A 20,402-nucleotide genomic window follows, 5' to 3' on the forward strand; every position below is an offset into this window, starting at 1 on the left:
ATGTCATTTCAGTCATGGACCCATTGGATTAGGTTAATAGGTTTGATCATCTTCTATTTGAGATCAATAATTGTTGCTTGAGGAGTTTTATAGATTTAGCTGGATCTTTTCTTTTTACTTATTTAAAATTAATTTATTTATTCTAATTGGAGGCTAATTACTTTACAATATTGTAGTGGTTTTTGCCATACATTGATATGAATCAGCCATGGGTGTACATGTGTCCCCCACCCTGAATGCCCCCTCCCACCTCCCTCCCCCGTGGTACATATACACAATGGAATATTACTCAGCTATTAAAAAGAATGCATTTGAATCAGTTCTAATGAGGTGGATGAAACGAGCCTATTACACAGAGTGAAGTAAGTCAGAAAGAAAAACACCGATACAGTATATTAACACACATATATAGATCTTTTCTTTTTAAATTTAAGGTTATCCTTGAGTTAGGAAAAATACCAAGCTCAGCATAAGAATTCACACTTTGCCATAATACTGAATTTATCTCTAGTTGAAGAGAGACAGCCCTCTGCCGTCATGAAGAAAGGGAAGCAACTTCATTTGTCCTAACGCTGTGATTCTTAGTGCAAATACTAAAGTTAAAAATCCAGTGAACCCCCTGCACCCCTGCATGGAGTTATTTATTATGCCATTCTGGCACATGATATTGGCTTTGTTTTGGAAAGTTCCAATTTGATTTTTTTTTGGTCCTATTTCATACTCATGGGGAGCAACTTTAAATATCATTTAGGAATGGTCTTTACAATGTTTTTGCATTGTACTAAAGATTTTGAAGGCCTACTTGCTTCTATATAAATGTTATCTCATGGACCAGGTGATAAAATTTTATTAATAAAATATTAAAATAGATACTCAGAACAGTTGTGTTCTTCTCAACTTACTTATTTCCACATTTGATCAGTCTAAGTTTTATAGCTCTGATCTAAACTTGATTTTAGAAGCCAGGCCAACTGTATTTAAATTCTTGAAGATACCATAGATTTGGGGGCACAAATAACATAATACACACTTCTAGTAAGATCTACTTTGAGTTGATATGAGGGCTCAGGAGAACTAATCTGCTTTCTGAAAAATAACCGAGAATCCAAACTAATCACACATATAAACCAGTTTATTAGATTGTCAGTGATACTTTGAGACAAATTCAAGTTATTTTTATTGTACTTTATATAAACAGAGGAAGGGAGGAAAGTTTTAAACTTCAAGCTTTGTTCAGCATGTGTGCAGTTAGCATCCACAGAAGCACCATCGGATATGGAAGAATTAGCACCACAGAATTTTCGGACCTAACTGTTAACATGCATCACTGAAAAATTTGGAACATGAAAACTGAAGTAGTACGTGGTATGGTCTATTAGAAACAATACAAGGCAATTTATGACTTGTTTTCATACAGTACAATACAATCACCAATCAATGAGAACCTTTTAAGTACAATAAAGGACAAGAAACACTTTGTACCCTGTTAACACTAAAGCAGTTACAGATTTAAAAACATGTTTTCTTGGAAGAGGCGGTGGATTGAAATGATCCCTCCTCCTCAATTTTTAAATTCAGAGTTATATGGTTACATGATCTCTTAAGAAAGTATTTTCAAATCTGTATCTCTCTACCAATGCCAACAATTTTATTTTTTTTGAAAACAGAAAGGTTTGATGAATTAAAACAAGACAAACAAACAAACAAAATAGAGTCTAGAAGTACTCCAGTGTGGTGGAAGATATTCCACATCAGATCGGTTTGAAAAGGATGCCAATGGTGCTGACACTTGTCTTTCCTTCCGTGGAGGAATGTCAAGTACAGAAGCCTCGCATTCACGATGAACTTCGGTTCATTTCTTTCACCGAATGCCTTTATTCTGGAGTGTAACATGAGAGATTTATTCTTTATTCCTCTACTGTTTTTGTAGTGTCATGGGGCTGTTCCTTTTGCTGGATTTGACAACAGTGAAAAGGGTTGATATTCTCTCTGGATTTAGGGTAATTTGTGAGCTAAAGAAAAAATATTAATTTAAATTTAGCACAGATGAAATTTTAAAGGGACTTTCACTATTTTCACAGTACAAACCCATAATGAATATCATTGAAAACCTTTCTGTTAGAAAACATGTAACAAACCCTCAATTTTAAGTCTAGGCCAATTTTGGCATATTTGAAGATACTGTATAAGAAATGTGAAATAAGAATAGATACAGGTATATTCAGATCTCAATGCGTTGATGCCAAGGAAAAAATATTTTTACTCACCAAGAGAAGAATATACCTTGAAGCATCTATGCAGACACATGAATCAATCATATATCTGCCCAACTTCTAATTCTGGAATAGTGATAACAGGGTCATTTAGGAAAAAGTACTCAATTACAGTACGGCAGCAATTTTATGTTGTATATATTTAACAGCAAAAACATCTCTGAAAATAGAATCAGTACTATACGGTAAGTTTACAATTCACCATTTCTATACTTGTAATACATGCATTTGTTTTCCCAGTTTTTAAAAATCTCACTAGGACCAACATCTTTCTGAACAACAATCTAACATGAAACAAAAACCTTCTAAGGAAAATATTTAGCATCACAGAGACTTGAGGAAAGTCGGTTACTCAGCATCACAAAATACTCCATAGATCTACATTTAAGATTGTTCATGCCATGACATTAACACACCTTTGGGTTAATATATCTTATTTAGAAAAACAAAACAAAACGAAGAAACAAACCAAAGAATTGACATGGAATTTATCTTTAGTCTCTTCTTGGTAAGAGTAGACTTCTAATAAACTTGACTCCTTTCTGTACCATGTAATGATGATTGCATCTATGAAGCAGCATTTACATGTAGTAAAACATTTAAGACTAGTGACAGGAAAATGGCCACTACAGAGGAAGAATTAAAAATAAGTAAAATTATGGAAAAATGATTTTTTTTTCTTAAGTGAACTGCCCTCAAACTAAACAAACAAACAAAAAATCACGAAGTCTGTTTGCTTTGAAATATTCTTGTGTTGAAAAACATATTTGGATACAAGTTAGTCTATCCTTACAAATATCAGAGAGATGTAAGGTGTACCTTGAGAAAAAAAATTAGCTTTTGAAAAAAAAAATCCTGTTTTTTTTTTTCTGCTGAATCAAATCTATTGTTTAAATCAAGTATTAATGTTCTAACGAGGAAGCACGTATACACGGCAGCACATCCACGTTACTGATTTAAAGCTGGTAATTCGCCAGGCATGGTTGATTTGAGCAGAGATGCAACACTGATTTCTTAATGTGTTAGGGTTACATTAAAAAAAAAAAAAACTCAACTAAAAATTGAGTAATGACATGCTGGCTTAATAGTTTTGATTGGCCTTATCTTTGATCAACATTTCAAAACAAGGTAGTACCAATTAAAAATAAGATTAAAAAAATACAAGCTGTCTAAAAATTGTTCAATGAAAAAGCCTTCAAATTTTATAACATTTTAACCTCAAATGATTGTAGACTAACTCAGACTAACAGTTTTGCCATCATCACAAACACTTCTGTTACACTTGAGTTTTTTCCTGTAGTGTTCATTGGTTGTACTATGTAATGCAATTTTGTTACATTAAAATAGTTTGAATTATTATATTTTATTATAAGAAGCTTTAGAAAAACACATAAGTAGGATAAATTTATAAAAGGATAAATAATATTTTATGGGATTTTAGACAAGTTCTATACAGACATATAGCTAGTTCAAGGTAATAAAGTGCCTTCATTTCCAGGTAATTACTTTTTCATTAAAATATTTTAAGGCTTTACAAGAAACTTAATGTTATCAGAAGTTTGATAGCATATGGGGTTATGCTATTAATTAGCATTCTTTCATAGTTTTCATTTCATTTAATCTTTTGATCCACATTAGGTAATTTTTAATATTTAACAGCTTAAAATGATAAAATTTGAATTGTGAATTCTGAATTCATTTTGTGAGGGAAAGGAAAGATGTATAATTTCTAAATGCTGTGATTTGAACATAAGATTCACATGTTTCTTGTGACTGATCCGTTTATATCTTAATATATAACGGCCGATGCCCCCCCAAATCCAACAGAATACTTCATTTCATGGCAAACAGGGCCAAGACTTCATTCATTCATATGTTCTGTTGTCTGTACATTTAAAATGATTGTGCAGCCTTAAATGAAAAAGGCCACAGAAAATCTAAGATAATATCTTCAAATACAGGCACAATTAATTTTATTGCAATAGCTTATGCATAATCTATATTGATGCCAATGCCTAATGTTAAAGCATTTATATTTGTTTTCATTTTGCTTCTAATACCCACAGATGTATCAGAATAAAATACTGGTAAGCTAATCGAAATATATACAATAGCCATAATCATACAGAATTCTATTTCTTCTTGTCATTTTTCTTTGGAGGATATGGGGGTATTTTAAACACAGCTGTGTCCTTAGTTCTCTTGGCAGCTCCAGATCTTAAGATAAATTATGTCTATATGGACATCAACTACTTGATTTTGCTCTAATGAATTAAAATGTTTAAATATTCTTTTCAGGCGTTTTGGTTATTTTTATCAGAAAATTGCTAAAGTCAGGCACCAGATTAAAGAGCCATGATATCTAAAATGCTTTCTTAATTACCACTGTATTAATTTAAACTGTTCCTTAAAGATTTTTGAGATTAGATATAAGAGGAAAGGTAAAACGCATTGCAAAAAATGGTTTAAGTTAATGCTCCATACAATTAGAAAAACAGGAACTACCAGTAGGACCAAAGTGCTAGTTTTAAAACTGGGTTTGGTTTCTAATTTAAAGCCTCGTAAGAGTCATTCCTGGGAATTAAAAAAAAATTACAATGGCATAAACTTTTATAATTGCACATTCCTTTACCAAAGTGCCACAAGTTACCAAAACATTTAAAAAATGTACATGATGCTACTTTTCAAAATCTAAGTATATATAAATTTACCGTTATTTTTAATAGTATAGTACAGACAAACAGCACAAATATAAGCAGGAAGATGAATTATAACTTTCTAGAAACAGTATAGTGTATTTAAAAAAAATAACTATTAAGAACTTTTGTCATTATGAAGATTCAAACCCAAGTATAGCCAAAGCATTTCCATAAAATCTGAAAACATCATGAGAATTTATGTAGGCAAATTTTAGTCACACCCTGTCATGCAATGCAGAGACATTAAGTGCTTTTTTTTTAAACACTGTTTTTTTTAAAAAAATTTGACTACATATTATACTTACTTTCTTCAAATGTTGAAGGGACAATATATGCAATAACTGAGCTTTGGAGACAGTACGAAACATAAGGTTTCTAGCCTTAAGTGTTTGTTCCTATTAAGCACAGCAAAAAAGGTTTGATGCATGGGTTATTAATTTTCATGCTTCTATCTCTTTATTCTAAATAGAAATGTAGAGAGATCATATAAGAAGGACAAAAGGTCATTAGAGACCAAAGCACAAACATTTGGAACAAACGTGGTGGAACCTCTCCATATGATTAAATTTGGTGAATTGGGGGAAGACAATAAAATAAATGATTTCTTTACCATGTAATAATTATATTAATATATATTTTAAAATAAATGCCCCCCACATAATATTAGAGTTTTAATAGTTTTGTAGTTTGAACATGATGACATTAAACTAAGGAGGTGTCTCTTTATAAATTGTGACCCCCCCAAAAGTTATATTGTTCAAAGGAGAGAACATGGGATTGTGATTGTCAACGACAGCCTCTTGTTTATTGTTATGCTGCAGGTTAAACACTGTGGTGGAGCGTCTCATTTAATTAGGGTGAAAATGCTCGGAAAAACATACAATAACTTATGTTAAAATGAGGATTAGTTCACAGTCGTGGAATATTAAATGACTAGCAAAAAAGGACCCCTTCCTTTTTCTACAGTTTGAGAATCTCCCTTGGATGTAAAAATGACCACATAAAAGCATATGAAAGAAGTGCCCAATTCAATAAGTTCTTTATCTTCTGAGGATATAGAATGGGATACAAATTGAGATTTGTATCCTCTGAAAAATCCTCTGAGAAAAGTCACAAACTTTAAAATCAAGTAAAATCAGAAAGGATCAATCATGATAAATCACTGATAACGACTCTCTCCAACCCAACATACAATAGATAAGTCAGAGAAACAACAAATATCCTTCCTATATAATTTAAAGGATCTTCTTGTGGTTTTTGAGTATGAAGATATACTCTCTTATTGGTAAGTAATAGTCTTGGATAGTGGTAGCATTTAAAAATTACTAGACAAATACTTCAAATAATGGAAATGCATAATATTTCTAATAGAAATTATAGATGTGTGGAAATTCCACACTATGTATGATAATCCAACTATATATTACCTCATGTAATACCCAGTATAAGATTCCACAATCTTTTTTGCTGACACATACACATATTTTTTTTCTTGAAAAACAGTTGTATTTACCTAATTTAGCTTTTCCCTGGGAGCAGTGCTATTGTGATGACGTAAGTACTGAAAATACCTATGAGAACCATTCCTACCATATACTTTAATCTTGCTTTCTGTTTCTACCGTATTTTCTACTTAGTATTTCAATATCATTCAGCTGTTGTACAGCACTTTTGATTTCCAAATGCCTTACAAATGATTAGAACAGCCACTTCTCACTTCATTCCTATGAGGAAAGGAAAGTTCATAAACTGCTTGAGCAGTGGTGTAACTATTCAGACTTTAGGTTTCTTCTCCAAGCCAAAAGCAGTTGTCCAATTCTATGTATCTATACCATACGATCCCTGGGGTTAAAGGCAAGAGCTTCTCTGCTCTACAGACCTAGCAACCTGTTGAGGTCATGCTGTATGCAAAATAAATATTTGTTGACTTAATGAAGGAGAAATGAGATTGGAAAAAAACAGAAGAAAGAACCTCGACCCCACCCCCAACTGAAACTGTGCGCTTGCCCATTCTTCCTCCTCTGCTACCAGAGGGTTGATAGTATTATGCGTCTTAAAGTGATGAAGTGGTATTACTCACTCACAATGGCAAAACCATGTTGTATATGCTCACCAGAATATCAATGACACAACCGTTATTACAATCACTCCTAAAACTTTGAATGAATCACCTTGCCTTTTGCCAAATATTTAAATGAGAAGTTGTACTTTCATGTACAGTAGACTATTCTTTTCCTAAGCTAATTCAGGCACAAAACAATCAAGGAAGTAATCCTTCCAGTGCAATCATTATCTTGAATATGGAGAATAACAGAAGGGAGTGGAAAGACAGCTACACAGACAGTGTGAAAGGAATCGGGGACTACTGGTTCTTCAGTGTTTTGGAAGTAAATGCAGGAAAGTTAATGTCCTTGAGAAGATAGAGATTTTAGTGAGCTAGGTGAATGGTGAGGTTCAACTAGATGATGTCAGGCTTTTCCAGCTCTAAAATTCTATGTTGTGCTGTGCTTCCTTCTCTGATATGATGGGAATGCGTATGGTAACCAAAATAAATTTTATTTTTAAGAAAAAAGAATAACTTTGTAACATTTAATATCCTGGATCTCTTGAACAACTGAGTATTAAGTTTTTTCTTTAAACCATCACTAGGCCTTGTTGACTGAAAAAAAAAAAAAAGCACAATGTGAGAGTTGTGAGTATAGTTTTATTTGGGGCAAAATGAGGACTGCAGCCAAGGAGACAGCACCTCAGATGGCTCTGAGAAACTGCCCCAAACAGGTAGGGTGGAAGGTCAGTATATTTGTGATTTTGCAGAAGGGGGAATATATGCATCAAGCAAATATTTTTTCCAAAGGTTTCTGCTAGTCTCATGACGGTCAATGCCAGTCCCAAGGAGCTGACATCACCATGAAGGACGTTAGTTCTTTTCTAAATATGAGGAGATACAAGAACTGGGCTTATACACCATTCTCCTGAAACTATCTTACTATCTGAAAACCTGTTCTGGCAGTTTCTCCCAGAGCACAGAATGCCTCATTCCTGATCTCCACCCTGAACTCCTTTTAGAGGATGTTGAAGGTCGATAGTTGCAGTGGCTCATGTTTTAATCCTTGTAGAGGTAGATGGCAAGTGCCAATTTGTAGGTGACAGCCTTCTTTTGCAACATGCCATGTCAAGCCTTTTAAATCCTAAATAAACCTACTTAAATTATGTCAACCCACTGTGGATATTATAATACTTTATATTATCAGCAAAATTAGCAGCTAAGAGCTTGCTCCTACTTCCACAACTTTACATGAATGTCTCTGAATAGGTCTTACCCACTAAGTGCGACTCATGACCTCATGTTCAATTTCAAAGAGAGAAAGGTGAAATTATTTTTTGTAAAAATGAAGACTTTTGGTTTTAAATCACAAATGATAATCATACTGAGCATGAATCTCTAAGCTGCTGTACATGTTAATAAAAACAGCACTCTACAATAGCTAGATTAATTGACAGAGAAGCAAAAACATTATTTATCCAAAATTAGGAAGCAAAAATCTAATTGTTATTAGCCAGAACATAAATACATGGGTGGAGGAAAGATGATTTACTATGAACTTTAATTTCTGCTAAGCTAGGACTTCCAAAACTCTTTAAACTGCATGTACTCACTGAGAAATCAGGCATATAACTTTTTATTTCACAACCTAAGACCACTCTACACTTTGAACATTAAAATCATGTCCTTGCACATACCAAAATGGGAACCAGGGCTATATCCTCACTTCTCCACATGGCAACAAACATATTGACAGTTAATTAAAATTACTTACTACAACCAAAAAAAAATGATGAACTGCTTAGAGAATTCATGCATACTGCTCAAAAGTGGTTAACCATCTTCAGAGTGTAGAATATATATCCTTGAAGCTGAGTATGATAGCACTTCAAATCCTCTGTATAGGTTAAATTACAGTAATAAGATTCTTTTGGTAATTTAAATGTAACTGCCTTTTTATGAGAAATAAGACTTGGGCCAAATTCTACATTAAAGTAGGTCATGTTAAAGGGGAGTTTCATTTCAGTATTTCTGGAATAATCAGAATGAAATATGAATGTGGTAAAATAATTTAGGAACCATAAGGAGAAAAATAGCTATCAGAGACAAGAAGGAAAGTATGTGTATTTAGTGGCAGGCAGAAAGGCAAAGGAAATGAGAAAATAAGTAGATGAGAGGGATTCAGAGACTGGGAACAGATGAAATGTTATTAATACTCTCTCATGATCTGGCAAATATTTCCTGTGAGTGTGTTTTTCCATAGAACTGATGCAACACTGTAGTACCATATGGTTTCTCTTTCCCTTGCTGAATAGTTGTATAAACTATTGTTGAAAATGACCTCCTACCTTCCCATAAAGTTAGGAGAGCACCCGTTGGGGGTGCTCCTCGTATAACTGTGTTCTGCAACCTCTTTGTGGTTCTGCTGCTCCCCATTTCAGAATCTTAAGGCGGGGGGGGGGTATGGCATGGATAGGTAAGGACTAAGACAAAGGCCAGCTCAAGCCCCTCCTTTTTCTAGTTACATCTGAATTCAGACTCCTCTTTGGCAAGAATAGGATTCTCTTAAAAAAGACAAAAGCAGATCTATTGGTACACAATTGACTATGCCACACCAGAATCACAGTATCATTTTTGCTTAAATATATTGCTGCTCCCCACAATCTCAGTGACTCTTTGCTTAAAATGGTAAAATTTAGGAATTTCCTAAATTTTTTCCTGGTGGTCCAGCAGTTAAGACTCCATGCTTCCAATGCAGGGGACACAGGTTTGATCCTTGCTGGGGGAACTAAGATCCCACATGCTAAGCAACCAAAAAACAAAAAAATCTCTATTTAAGAGGTGATAGTTATACAACTCTCTAAATATACCAAAGATAACTGAATTGTGCAAGTAAAGCAAGTGAATTGTATGGTATGTAAATTATAATTTAAAAAATTAAACAACAAATAAAATGGCAAAATTTTGGTAAATTCAATTAGAACTTTCAGAAAAACAAAAATGCAATCTGGTATTGCTTTCATTGTATCCATTCTCCTTTCATTACATAAAACATGGACCAATGTGAGTTTCCAGTACTAAAACTGAGTTTATAAGGTTTATATAATTTAAAAAGTATGTATAAGCAACTGAGGCATCACCATACTGGTAAACAATGAAAGCATTCCTTCCTGCATGTTTTGATAAGAGATATATAGAGATATCATAAGAAGTATCTCCTAGCCTGGAATTATTTTTCACATTACTTTCTGAGCTCAAAACAGAGCTATAACGTAAAAAAAAAAAAAAATAGTAACCGTTCATTGGCTATTGAATTGTTGAACTGCACAAGCCCATTACCTCTGTTTTTAATATAACAATAGCATAATTTAGGGTTTCTCAAAAGAGGACGAATATAACTAAGATAGAGTTGCCTGAATGTTAGGAGCACGATCATTTAATATTAATATTAATATTAGCAGATATTTTGTCCCTCCATCCTTACTACAGGGGTTGCTGCCATGATTCAGTTAAGATACTCAGAAAAGATCTGTGCTTATTTTTTGCCTGTTTAGCATCATTAGCAATAAAAAGGAAACATAAATTCAACAACAGGGATGTACCCGAAACTACTAGACTGAGTGAAGGAAGTCAAACACAAAAAATACTTGTCAACTTATATGAAATTCCAGAATAGATGAAAGTGACTTATGGGGTGAGAAATCAGACTGGTGACTGCTTCTGGAAGTCAGGATGGCGGGACGGTGTGTGTGGTGACTAGGAAGGGATACATGGGAACTGGCGTGAGAAAAATGTTCTATGTCTTGATACTTGCCCAAACCGACTGACTGGTATAAGAAGAACTGTATGTAAATTAAACTTGAATATAAAACATTCAACAGCATTCAGTTCAGTTCAGTCACTCAGTCGTGTCCGACTCTTTGTGACCCCATGAATCGCAACACGCCAGGCCTCCCTGTCCATCACCAACTCCTGGAGTTCACTCAGACTCACATCCATCGAGTCCGTGATGCCGTCCAGCCATCTCATCCTCTGTCGTCCCCTTCTCCTCCTGCCCCCAATCCCTCCCAGCATCAGAGTCTTTTCCAATGAGTCAACTCTTTGCATGAGGTGGCCAAAGTAGTGGAGTTTCAGCTTTACCATCATTCCTTCCAAAGAAATACCAGGGCAACCGCATTACGACTAAGCAAAATATACCCACTGAAGAACCATCATGAAGGTTGGTGTCATCTCTCTTTTTTCATGTCAAAACTTCTACCCTCACTGTGCCCCATAGAGAGCAACATATCCCAGAATGGGGTCTATGATATACTCTGTAGACAACATGGATTTTGTATCAGTGCACTAAACCCAAAGAGGCTCTTTGTAACTGGAGAAAAATTAAGACACATTCTTTTATGGACCATAGTAAATGTGTCTTTATATCTAAGAAAATATATAAAACATCTGTTTCAAATATACCATAGAATTGGGACTTCCCTGGCAGTCCCGTGGTCAAAATTCCATGCTTCCCATGCAGAGGGCAGGGGTTTGATTCCTGGTCAGGGAACTAAGATCCAGGATGCCCCGCCTGGTATGGCCAAGCAAACAAAAAAACCCCTAGAATGTGAAAGGTTTTCCAAGTCAGATTTATTCATGTGAAAATACTATACACACAGAAAAAAAATCAATTAAAATTTTGGCTCAAATGCTTAAAAGTAATCATGGCAGTATGGCCTTCAATCCTGTTTTGGCTCCCCAAGGAAGTGTGAATGCAGGTGCAGCAGTAGTGACCACTAGTATCTAAAGCAGGTCGATGAACTTAAAACATTTAGGTGGGAAGGAAACAAAATTTTATCTCATGTTGTGGTGGCAGTGAAGTTGCTAAGTCGCGTCAGACTCTGCGACCCTATGGACTGTAGCCTTCCAGGCTCCTTTGTCCACGGGGTTTCCCGGGCAAGAATACTGGAGTGGATTGCCATTTCCTCCTCCATTACCTTGTGCAACCTGGTGTGTAACCAAGCGTATACAGTATGCCGCATTTTAAAACTATTTAAATGCCACTGGTTGGGGCCTAATTTTTAATGATTAGCTCACCACTTCAAATCTAAGGGGCCAAGATCGTTGACTTTAAAGACAATCAGAGGTAAAATATTCAAGGAATTCCCAATTTCCTATAAAAATAATCTTATTACACTACTGGACAATTCTAAAAATAAAGTGAAGAAGTTCTACTGGTTCTGAGAAGAAAATAGTAATACCCGGACATATCCTGAAGAGAATTTATGTGCAAGTGACGCCAAGTATTCATAGGCAAAATTAAGACCATAATGAAAACCAGATACTTATTTCTCCAAATTATTTCTTGTTTTAATTCCATTTCTAACCCACCAAAGGCTTATGCTGTCCTAAACTGACGTGTTATACAAAGGCATCTAACATATCTAATTTAAGTGCTATTCATCATTTCCACCGGAGTAGAGGGAAGAAATGGAAAAAGTAAGCCATTTCCCTAGCACAATGCCTTGTCTGTAAGAGGGACTCAATAAGGATTCGTGGAAACAATGAATGAATGCTTTCATTTCCTGGAATTGTCATTTCTTACCTCACACAATGACTTCTTACTATACATTAAAACTTCAGTGTGATTGAAAAGGAAAAACATAGGCACATACTTAGTAAAAAAAAAAAAAATGTAATGCTCTGGGGGTTGCCCTGGCGGTCCAGTGGTTAGGACACCATGCTTCTACTGCAAGGGGCATAGGTTCAATCCTGGCTGGGGAACTAAGACCCCACATGCCACACAGTGCAGCCAAATAAGTTTAAAAAATTAAATAAAATGAAAGCAGTGCTCTGAAACCACATCATTATTGCTGCTATTGCTATTTTTGACCCCAAAAGTTGTATAAATATACATTAATGTAACTGGAAAACCACAACAATAAATTGATACATGATAACCTAGATGCTTAGCTATAAAAAATTTCCTTTTAAAAACTCAGTTGACATAAAGGACACCATTTGCTTTTCTAGAGGCAATGGTAAAAACTTATATAATTAATGGCCTGGGTAGTTGTATGATGCTTCAGATAAATATTTTCTGAGATAGTGAGAGGTTTAAAGGTTCATAAGCACCAAAGAAAAATAGAATGCCAGGTGCCAGAAGATAGAAGAAATATAGTCCAAGACGATATAAAATGAGGAAAAGCTCAGTATTAGAATGACGGTCTATGGGAGCCTCTTCATAACGGTAACTGGGACCTCAATTATAATGGTTACTTTCTGGTTAAATAAGGGTTAGAGTGTGTGTCAACTATCAAACAGCTATTTTTCAGAAGAAAAAAATGACTCACAAACATGATCTTGTCTGTAATAGCTTTCAACTTTAAAATAAATGAGTGAGAGAACTCTTGTAGCTGAGAGAAAACAAACACATATTCTAAATGAATCACATATACCATCCCCAACAGATTTTGAAGCAAAATAATAGAGAAGTAGGTATTAGGTAGTGGGAAGACCATTTAATAAGGTCTAGCTCAAGTTCTGAAATGACTAGTTAAGTGATTTTGAACAAGATACATAACATCTCTAATGTTTTTCCTATCTGGTATAAGAGACTCGGGTTCAATCCCTGGGTCGGGAAGTTTCCCTGGAGTAGGAAACGTCCACCCACTCCAGTATTCTTGCCTGGAGAATCCATGGACAGAGGAGCCTGATGGACTATAGTCCATGGGGTTGCAGAGTGGGACACAACTGAAGTGACTTGGCACAGCATAGCACATAAAATGAAGGTGTTATACTACTGCAAAGATTCCTTTGTTGGTTGGGGGTGAGGTGGGGGGAAGTTGAGGCAGATTAAGACAAGAAAATCCTAGGTTGTCAAGTCACTAAGGATACTTACACGAATACTAGGAAACAGGTGATTATAATCCTTTTAGCTGTGGGGCAATTGGCCCCAAATTATGCAAACTGCCAAATGATCATCTTTTAAAAAAAGTCAAGCAAAGCATTTCTGTTTTCCTCCAGCAATTAAACCATGCTTTGATACTTCCTTGTCTGCAGATAGATTATTCACTTTCTTAATAGTGTCTTTTGATGAGCAGAAAATTTTAATTTTGGTGAAGTCTAGTTTTTTTTTTCTTTTATAAAGTGCTTTTTGTTTCCTGTCCAAGAAATTTCTGCCTACACAGTTGTTGGCGTTTATATTTTACTGAAAACAGCTTCAACAGATTTTAACTAACCCAACTGCCTTGTTGCAGCTGTACCTGACTGAGAGTTACTCTGGTAAAAGGAAACTTCCACTTCCTTCCAATTTTACATACTTTTGTTCTACTTTCTGGAGAACCATCCACTTTAAGTGTTGGAAAGAGTTAATAATGAGGTTATTAAGTTTATTAAACGCTTATTATGTGACAGAAACTTTGCTAACTGCTTTATGTATGTTGAAAGTAAAGGTGAAGTCACCCCATTGTGTCCAACTCTTTGTGACCTTATGGACTGTAGCCTACCAGGCTTCTCCATCCATGGAATTTTCCAGGCAAGAATACTGGAGTGGGTTGCCATTTCCTTCTCCAGGATATCTTCCTGACCCAGGGATTGAACCTGGGTCGCCGTCATTGCAAGCAGACAGATGCTTTACCATCTGAGCCACCAGGGAAGCTCAGCTTAGCCACCTAAGCTTATGTATCTTAGGACGCTAAATTTTCTTGAAGAGCATTTTGGCTGACTATAGGTTCTGTGAGGCAAGGAACCTTATCTGTTTTGTTATTGATACATCCTTTGGCCCAGCACATAGTGAGTCATTATAAATGGAAAGCTGATTGAATAAATTCTCACAATGATTCTAAAAAGGTATAAAATTTGTCCCAAATTACACAGTATGTGACAAAATTTGATCTTGAACCCAGGACTGGCTGACATGAAAGTCTGTTCTATACTCTTTACCATTCTCTACTAGACTACTGATACTGCCTGATACCTCTGTGGGGAACCAGTACCTAGAAATACAGCTGAAACTATTGCCATAGTTTAAGGGGGTGGACAAAATGCACTGAAATTATTTTATTCCTCTGAAAACAAAAACCAAACATGGATTTTCTACTAAGTTCCTTCATGATAATCCTAGGTGTATAGACCTTCTTATATTTATAGCTATGTGATTATTCAAACAGATTGAGCCACATGATAGTTTTATGGTCACAGAAATATATGCAGAGATAAATTCAATCTCCAGGTGAGAATTTAGAATTCAGCCTGCTAATTCCTCAGTGAGGCTACAAGTGAGAGTGAAAGTCACTCAGTCACGTACAACTCTTTGCAACCCCAAGGACTATACAGTCCACGGAATTCTTCAGGCCAGAATACTGGTGTGGGTAGCCTTTCCCTTCTCCAGAGAATCTTCCCAACCCAGGAATCAAACCCAGGTTTCCCACATTGCAGGCGGATTCTTTACCAGCTGAGCCACAAGGGAAGGCCAAGAGTACTGGAGTGGGTAGCCTATCCCTTCTCCAGGGGATCTTCCCAACCCAGGAATCGAACCAGGGTCTCCTGCTTTGCAGGCAGAATCTTTACCAACTGAGCTATGAGGGAAGCCCCTGTGAAGCTACAAAACCATGGTTAACTGGGAATGCTAGGAACAATTCATTTATTCAATGGAACTTCCTAGTCAACAGTTTTAACCACAATGCTCTTGAGCCTGTTGAAATTCAAATATTCCTACTACTACTACTGCTAAGTTGCTTCAGTTGTGTCCGACTCTGTGCAACCCCATAGACGGCAGCCCACCAGGCTCCCCCGCCCCTGGGATTCTCCAGGCAAGAACACTGGAGTGGGTTGCCATTCCTTCTCCAATGCATGAAAGTGAAAAGTGAAAGGGAAGTCGCTCAGTCGTGTCCGACTCTTAGTGACCCCATGGACTGCAGCCTACCAGGCTCCGCTGTCCGTGGGATTTTCCAGGCAAGAGTACTGGAGTGGGGTGCCATTGCCTTCTCCGCAAATATTCCTAGTATGTATGATTGTTTTGATTTTCTGCTTCAATAAATATAACAGTGAACATGACAAAATTTTGTGTGTGGGTGAAGAAGATTACTGCACTGTTAACTATTATAATGATATAATGGAAGAAGATGTGGGTTCTTGAGTTAATTTGCTAAAAACTTGGAACATCTGTTTCAAATGGGTTTCCGAAAAAGCCTGCTTCCAACTTATTATGTGGTCATTTATCTCTTGTTCATGAGCTTGTAGGGGAAAAAAAAATCACTGGTTGACTTTTAATTATTAATTGAATTTACTGTGCAAATGAAGTAGTTTTCTCTCTTAAATTCTCCAAATAACATTGTTTGAAGTCTACAATGCAACGCAGTGCCATGACAGGACTCATGTCTACAGGAGGGGATTTGTATTCTAGTCAATAGGATCCAGTTCTGGGAGGTTCACTAAGGTGGGAAGCTCAGGAAAGAGAGTCAAATTCTCAGTAACTAGCGGTTGAATCTAGGCAGGTGCAGCAATATAATGATTTGACATGCCTTCCCCCAGGGCCAAAATAGATCAAAGATTCAGTGCAGAATTGCACCTAAAGATGTAACAAAAACAGGAAAAGTAACTAGAATGCGTTAAAAAATATTTTATTTAGCTATAAAAAACATGTACTTAATTTGAACAAATTTTAAGTTTACCATTTAAAATTTCTATAGTTTTATTATGAAGCCTTCTAACAAGCCGTGGGCTCCTTATAAACCTTGGTTATTTTAGTAGATCGCTAAGTGATTTACAGCAAACTGTTTAACCCGCCTGGACCTGTTTTCTTCATCTGTTAAGTGAGGTTAGTGATACTGATCTAAACTCATCTGAATTAGTATTTTCATCAGGATGAAATGAGATCCAATATGTGAAAGAACTTTGAAAAATGTCAAATTACATGAATATTATTATAATTTTAAAATCTCGTAATTCTTTTTTAACATTTAATTAGAAAATATTTTGGCAGCAATGACCATTTATAGAAAAACTTTCAAGATAAATGAATCTTTTATACCAAAAAATAATTGAATTTATCCATTAACGGCTCTTCATTGCAATGAGTCTACAGTGAAAATGGTTACAGATTGTGAGTTACACAGACACAGTTGAATTCAGCTAAGATATTGGTGAGTAATTCATAGTTGAGAACATGAATGGATTTTGTATATCAATCCAGACATACGGAGAGAAAAGGAGTGCATGAAGATATCGTATACATGATGAAAATGAAATTAAATTAAAGTGAGATGAATACAAAGATCTGGGGCAGGGAGGACAAATATTTGACATGAATGTTACTACTCCTTGCCTTCCTCATCCTCCCCCCAGCTCAAGCCCATGGACACACAGAAGTCACAGCAGTCTTAGGATGAGCCTGCCTGGGACTCCACAATCTCCAGCCTTAGAGCTCAGGAAGTCATCACCATTTGAACACAGCACATGAGATGAATCAGACTCATTATTTTCATCTGAGGACATAAAAAGAGACTTGGAATGGAAAACTGAAAAAGACACATGTATCCCATTGTTCACTGCAGCACTATTTACAATAGCTAGAACATGGAAGCAACCTAGATGTCCATCGACAGATGAATGGATAAAGTAGTTCTGGTACATATACATAATAGAATATTACTCAGCCATAAAAGGAATGCATCTGAGTCAGTTCTAATGAGATGGATGAACCTAGAACCTATTATACAGAGTGAAGTAAGTCAGAAAGAGAAAGTTAAATATCGTATTCTAATGCATATATATGGAATCTAGAAAAATGGTACAGAAGAATTTATTTTCAGGGCAGCAGCGGAGAAACAGACATAGAGAATAGACTTATGGACACAGGGAGAGGGGAGGAGAGGGTGAGATGTATGGAAAGAGTAACATGGAAACTTACATTACCACACGTAAAATAGATAGTCAACAAGAATCTGCTGTACGATTCAGGAAACTCAAACAGGGGCTCCTGTATCAATCTAGAGGGGTGGAATGGGGAGGGAGACAGGAGGGAAGTTCAAAATGGAGGGGATATGTGTACACCTATGGCTGATTCATGTTGAGGTTTGACAGAAAACAACAAAATTCTGTAAAGCAATTATCCTTCAATAAAAAAATAAATTAATTAAAAGAGAGACTTGGAATGGAGAAGACAGAGATATTGTTTAAAGTAGTATCATTGTAGTTCTCTAAATTGGCATCAATGAAATATATCCTAAATACCACAACAGATGCAGATCATTCATCACATTTAGAGAATAAACTGTTCAAGGGAAAAGTACATACAACTTTTACAACAGCTCCAAACATACTTACATTTACCAACACATGGCCAGGCCTGTGGCAGATAATCAGATGAGTATCCAGTGAATGGAAAAAAATGACAGATTGATTAGGCTCCAACAGATGCTTTGAATCAAATAACTTTGGACATGGCCCACTTCAAGCTAACGGTGGTGGAATATTATTCTTTCATAAATCACTGTATCTTGAGTTCTTAGCGAAAGGGCTGGCACAGAGTAGCCACTTAATACTCACTGAGTGAATATAAGAACAGGATCATTTATCTATTAAGCAAGGGACAAAATATTTCTGAAGTAAAATTTAGGATGGGCAGGAAACCAAAGATCTCATATGCTACAAAATTTGTGAGTCAGTTTTTGGAATAAGATGACATAGTATTTCTTATCAGGTTTTTAAACGATCACTTTCATTCCCACTTGTCATCATTCTGATTTGTCTGTTAAGTACTGTGATCTTCAGGCAACAAGATTTCAAAGGCAAGACAGGAAAAGGAACGCTTGTGATTAAATGAAGAGGGATGATTTTAGTCATCAGCCCAGGGCAAGGTGTAGAGGGGAATAAAAAAGAGGAAGAAAAAACAGCCTCTGGTTTTAAACTTAAATTCAAGTTAAGGAGATGGGATTTCTGTACAGGAAAGTTAAGTTTAAAGTTTTAAATATATTTAATCATGTTCTAGGCTGTGTCTAACAAAAAAAACCTTTTGGAACTAGAATGGCCTGTTGAAAGGTTTTAGTATACAGAACCAAAAGGTAAGTATACACTTTATTAAAGCAACTGTAACTAAACATGAAGGATGCAAGAAAGAAAAGATGATCAGTTAATGTCAGATGAAATGGATAAGACGTGGAGAAAATAAGAAAGGACCACAGAATGAAGTTGAAGGGAACTTTAGAAGTTCCATGACTCCATGGATATTGAAATTGAAAGGTTCTTCTGATTCAATGCCCACACTGATGGATAAACAAGCTGGGGTCCACAGCAGTGAAATGACCTGCATTAAGCCTACCTTGGAGAAGGAAATGGCAACCCACTCCAGTATTCTTGCCTGGAGAATCCCAGGGACAGGCGAGCCGGGTGGGCTGCCGTTGATGGGGTCACACAAAGTCGGACACGACCGAAGGGACTTAGCAGCAGTAGCAGCAGCAAGCCTACTGAGGGGCTTCCCAGGTGGCTCAGTGGTAAAGAATCCACCTGCAAGCAGGAGACTCAGGGTTCAATCCCTGGACTAGGAAGGTCCCCTGGAGAATCCAATATTCTGCCTGAAAAATCCCATGGACAGAGGAGCCTGGTGGGCTACAATCCATGAGGTCACAGAGTCAGACATGACTTAGCATCTAAACAACAAGCCTATCTTGAAAACACCAGAGCTGGGGCTTTAGAATGATAATATACAACACCGCACGCTCAGCCTCTGCACCACACCTCTGCATACCAGGAGAGCAAAGGCGAGACCTTAGGATTCTTTAAAGTCCATGAATGCTTAAAATAATAGTCCCAATAATACACACTTGAAAATTTTTTTTGCTTTATAAATTATAGCACAGATATAGTAATTTGGCACCACAGTCATTTTACAGTTATTTTTGAACAAAATCATTAAAATAAACCTGTCAGTCAGAACTGAACTATTAAAATCTAATAATCAAATTTCATGTTTATCTAAAATTAATTTTTCCATATAAATCATAAGTTTCCATCAAAGTGTAGATTTTCTATAATATGCCTCACATCAGAAGCAAATTACCTAATAATCAAATTTCATGTTTATCTAAGATTAATTTTTTCCACATAAATCATAAGTTTACATCAAAGTGTAGATTTTCTATGTCTCAGATCAGAAGCAAATTACCTAATGGAAGGTACTGCTTGGATCCCACCTTGGCACATCAGTAAATGTAATATTGGGAGTCTTTTTCCAAAAATGAGTCAAACAGTAAATGGTAGTGGTTAACAAACCAAATTGCACATAGTTACTTAATAACCCAAAAGACCCTTAAATAGAAGTACTGTTCAGCATGTTTAAAGAATATTAGAAATTAGTTTTAATTATTATAAGTCACACAGGCAGTACTAATTCTAAGTAAGTTTAAT

The 20,402-nt window shown here is 35.9% G+C and overlaps 1 protein-coding gene across 1 annotated transcript in view; it reads right to left on the reverse strand.

The window, feature by feature from the left end:
- Positions 1 to 1,114: 1,114 nt before the first annotated feature.
- PURG (purine rich element binding protein G) overlaps positions 1,115 to 20,402 on the reverse strand; it is a 40,057-nt gene continuing 20,769 nt past the window's right edge. Inside the window, exon 3 of the mRNA XM_027962499.3 lies at positions 1,115 to 2,012. Within this exon, the coding sequence (XP_027818300.1) occupies positions 1,908 to 2,012 (105 nt within the window). The 3' untranslated portion in view covers positions 1,115 to 1,907. The remainder of the gene's footprint in view (positions 2,013 to 20,402) is intronic.

Source organism: Ovis aries, chromosome 26, assembly GCF_016772045.2.
Source record: "Ovis aries strain OAR_USU_Benz2616 breed Rambouillet chromosome 26, ARS-UI_Ramb_v3.0, whole genome shotgun sequence".
Classification (NCBI taxonomy): Eukaryota; Metazoa; Chordata; class Mammalia; order Artiodactyla; family Bovidae; genus Ovis; species Ovis aries.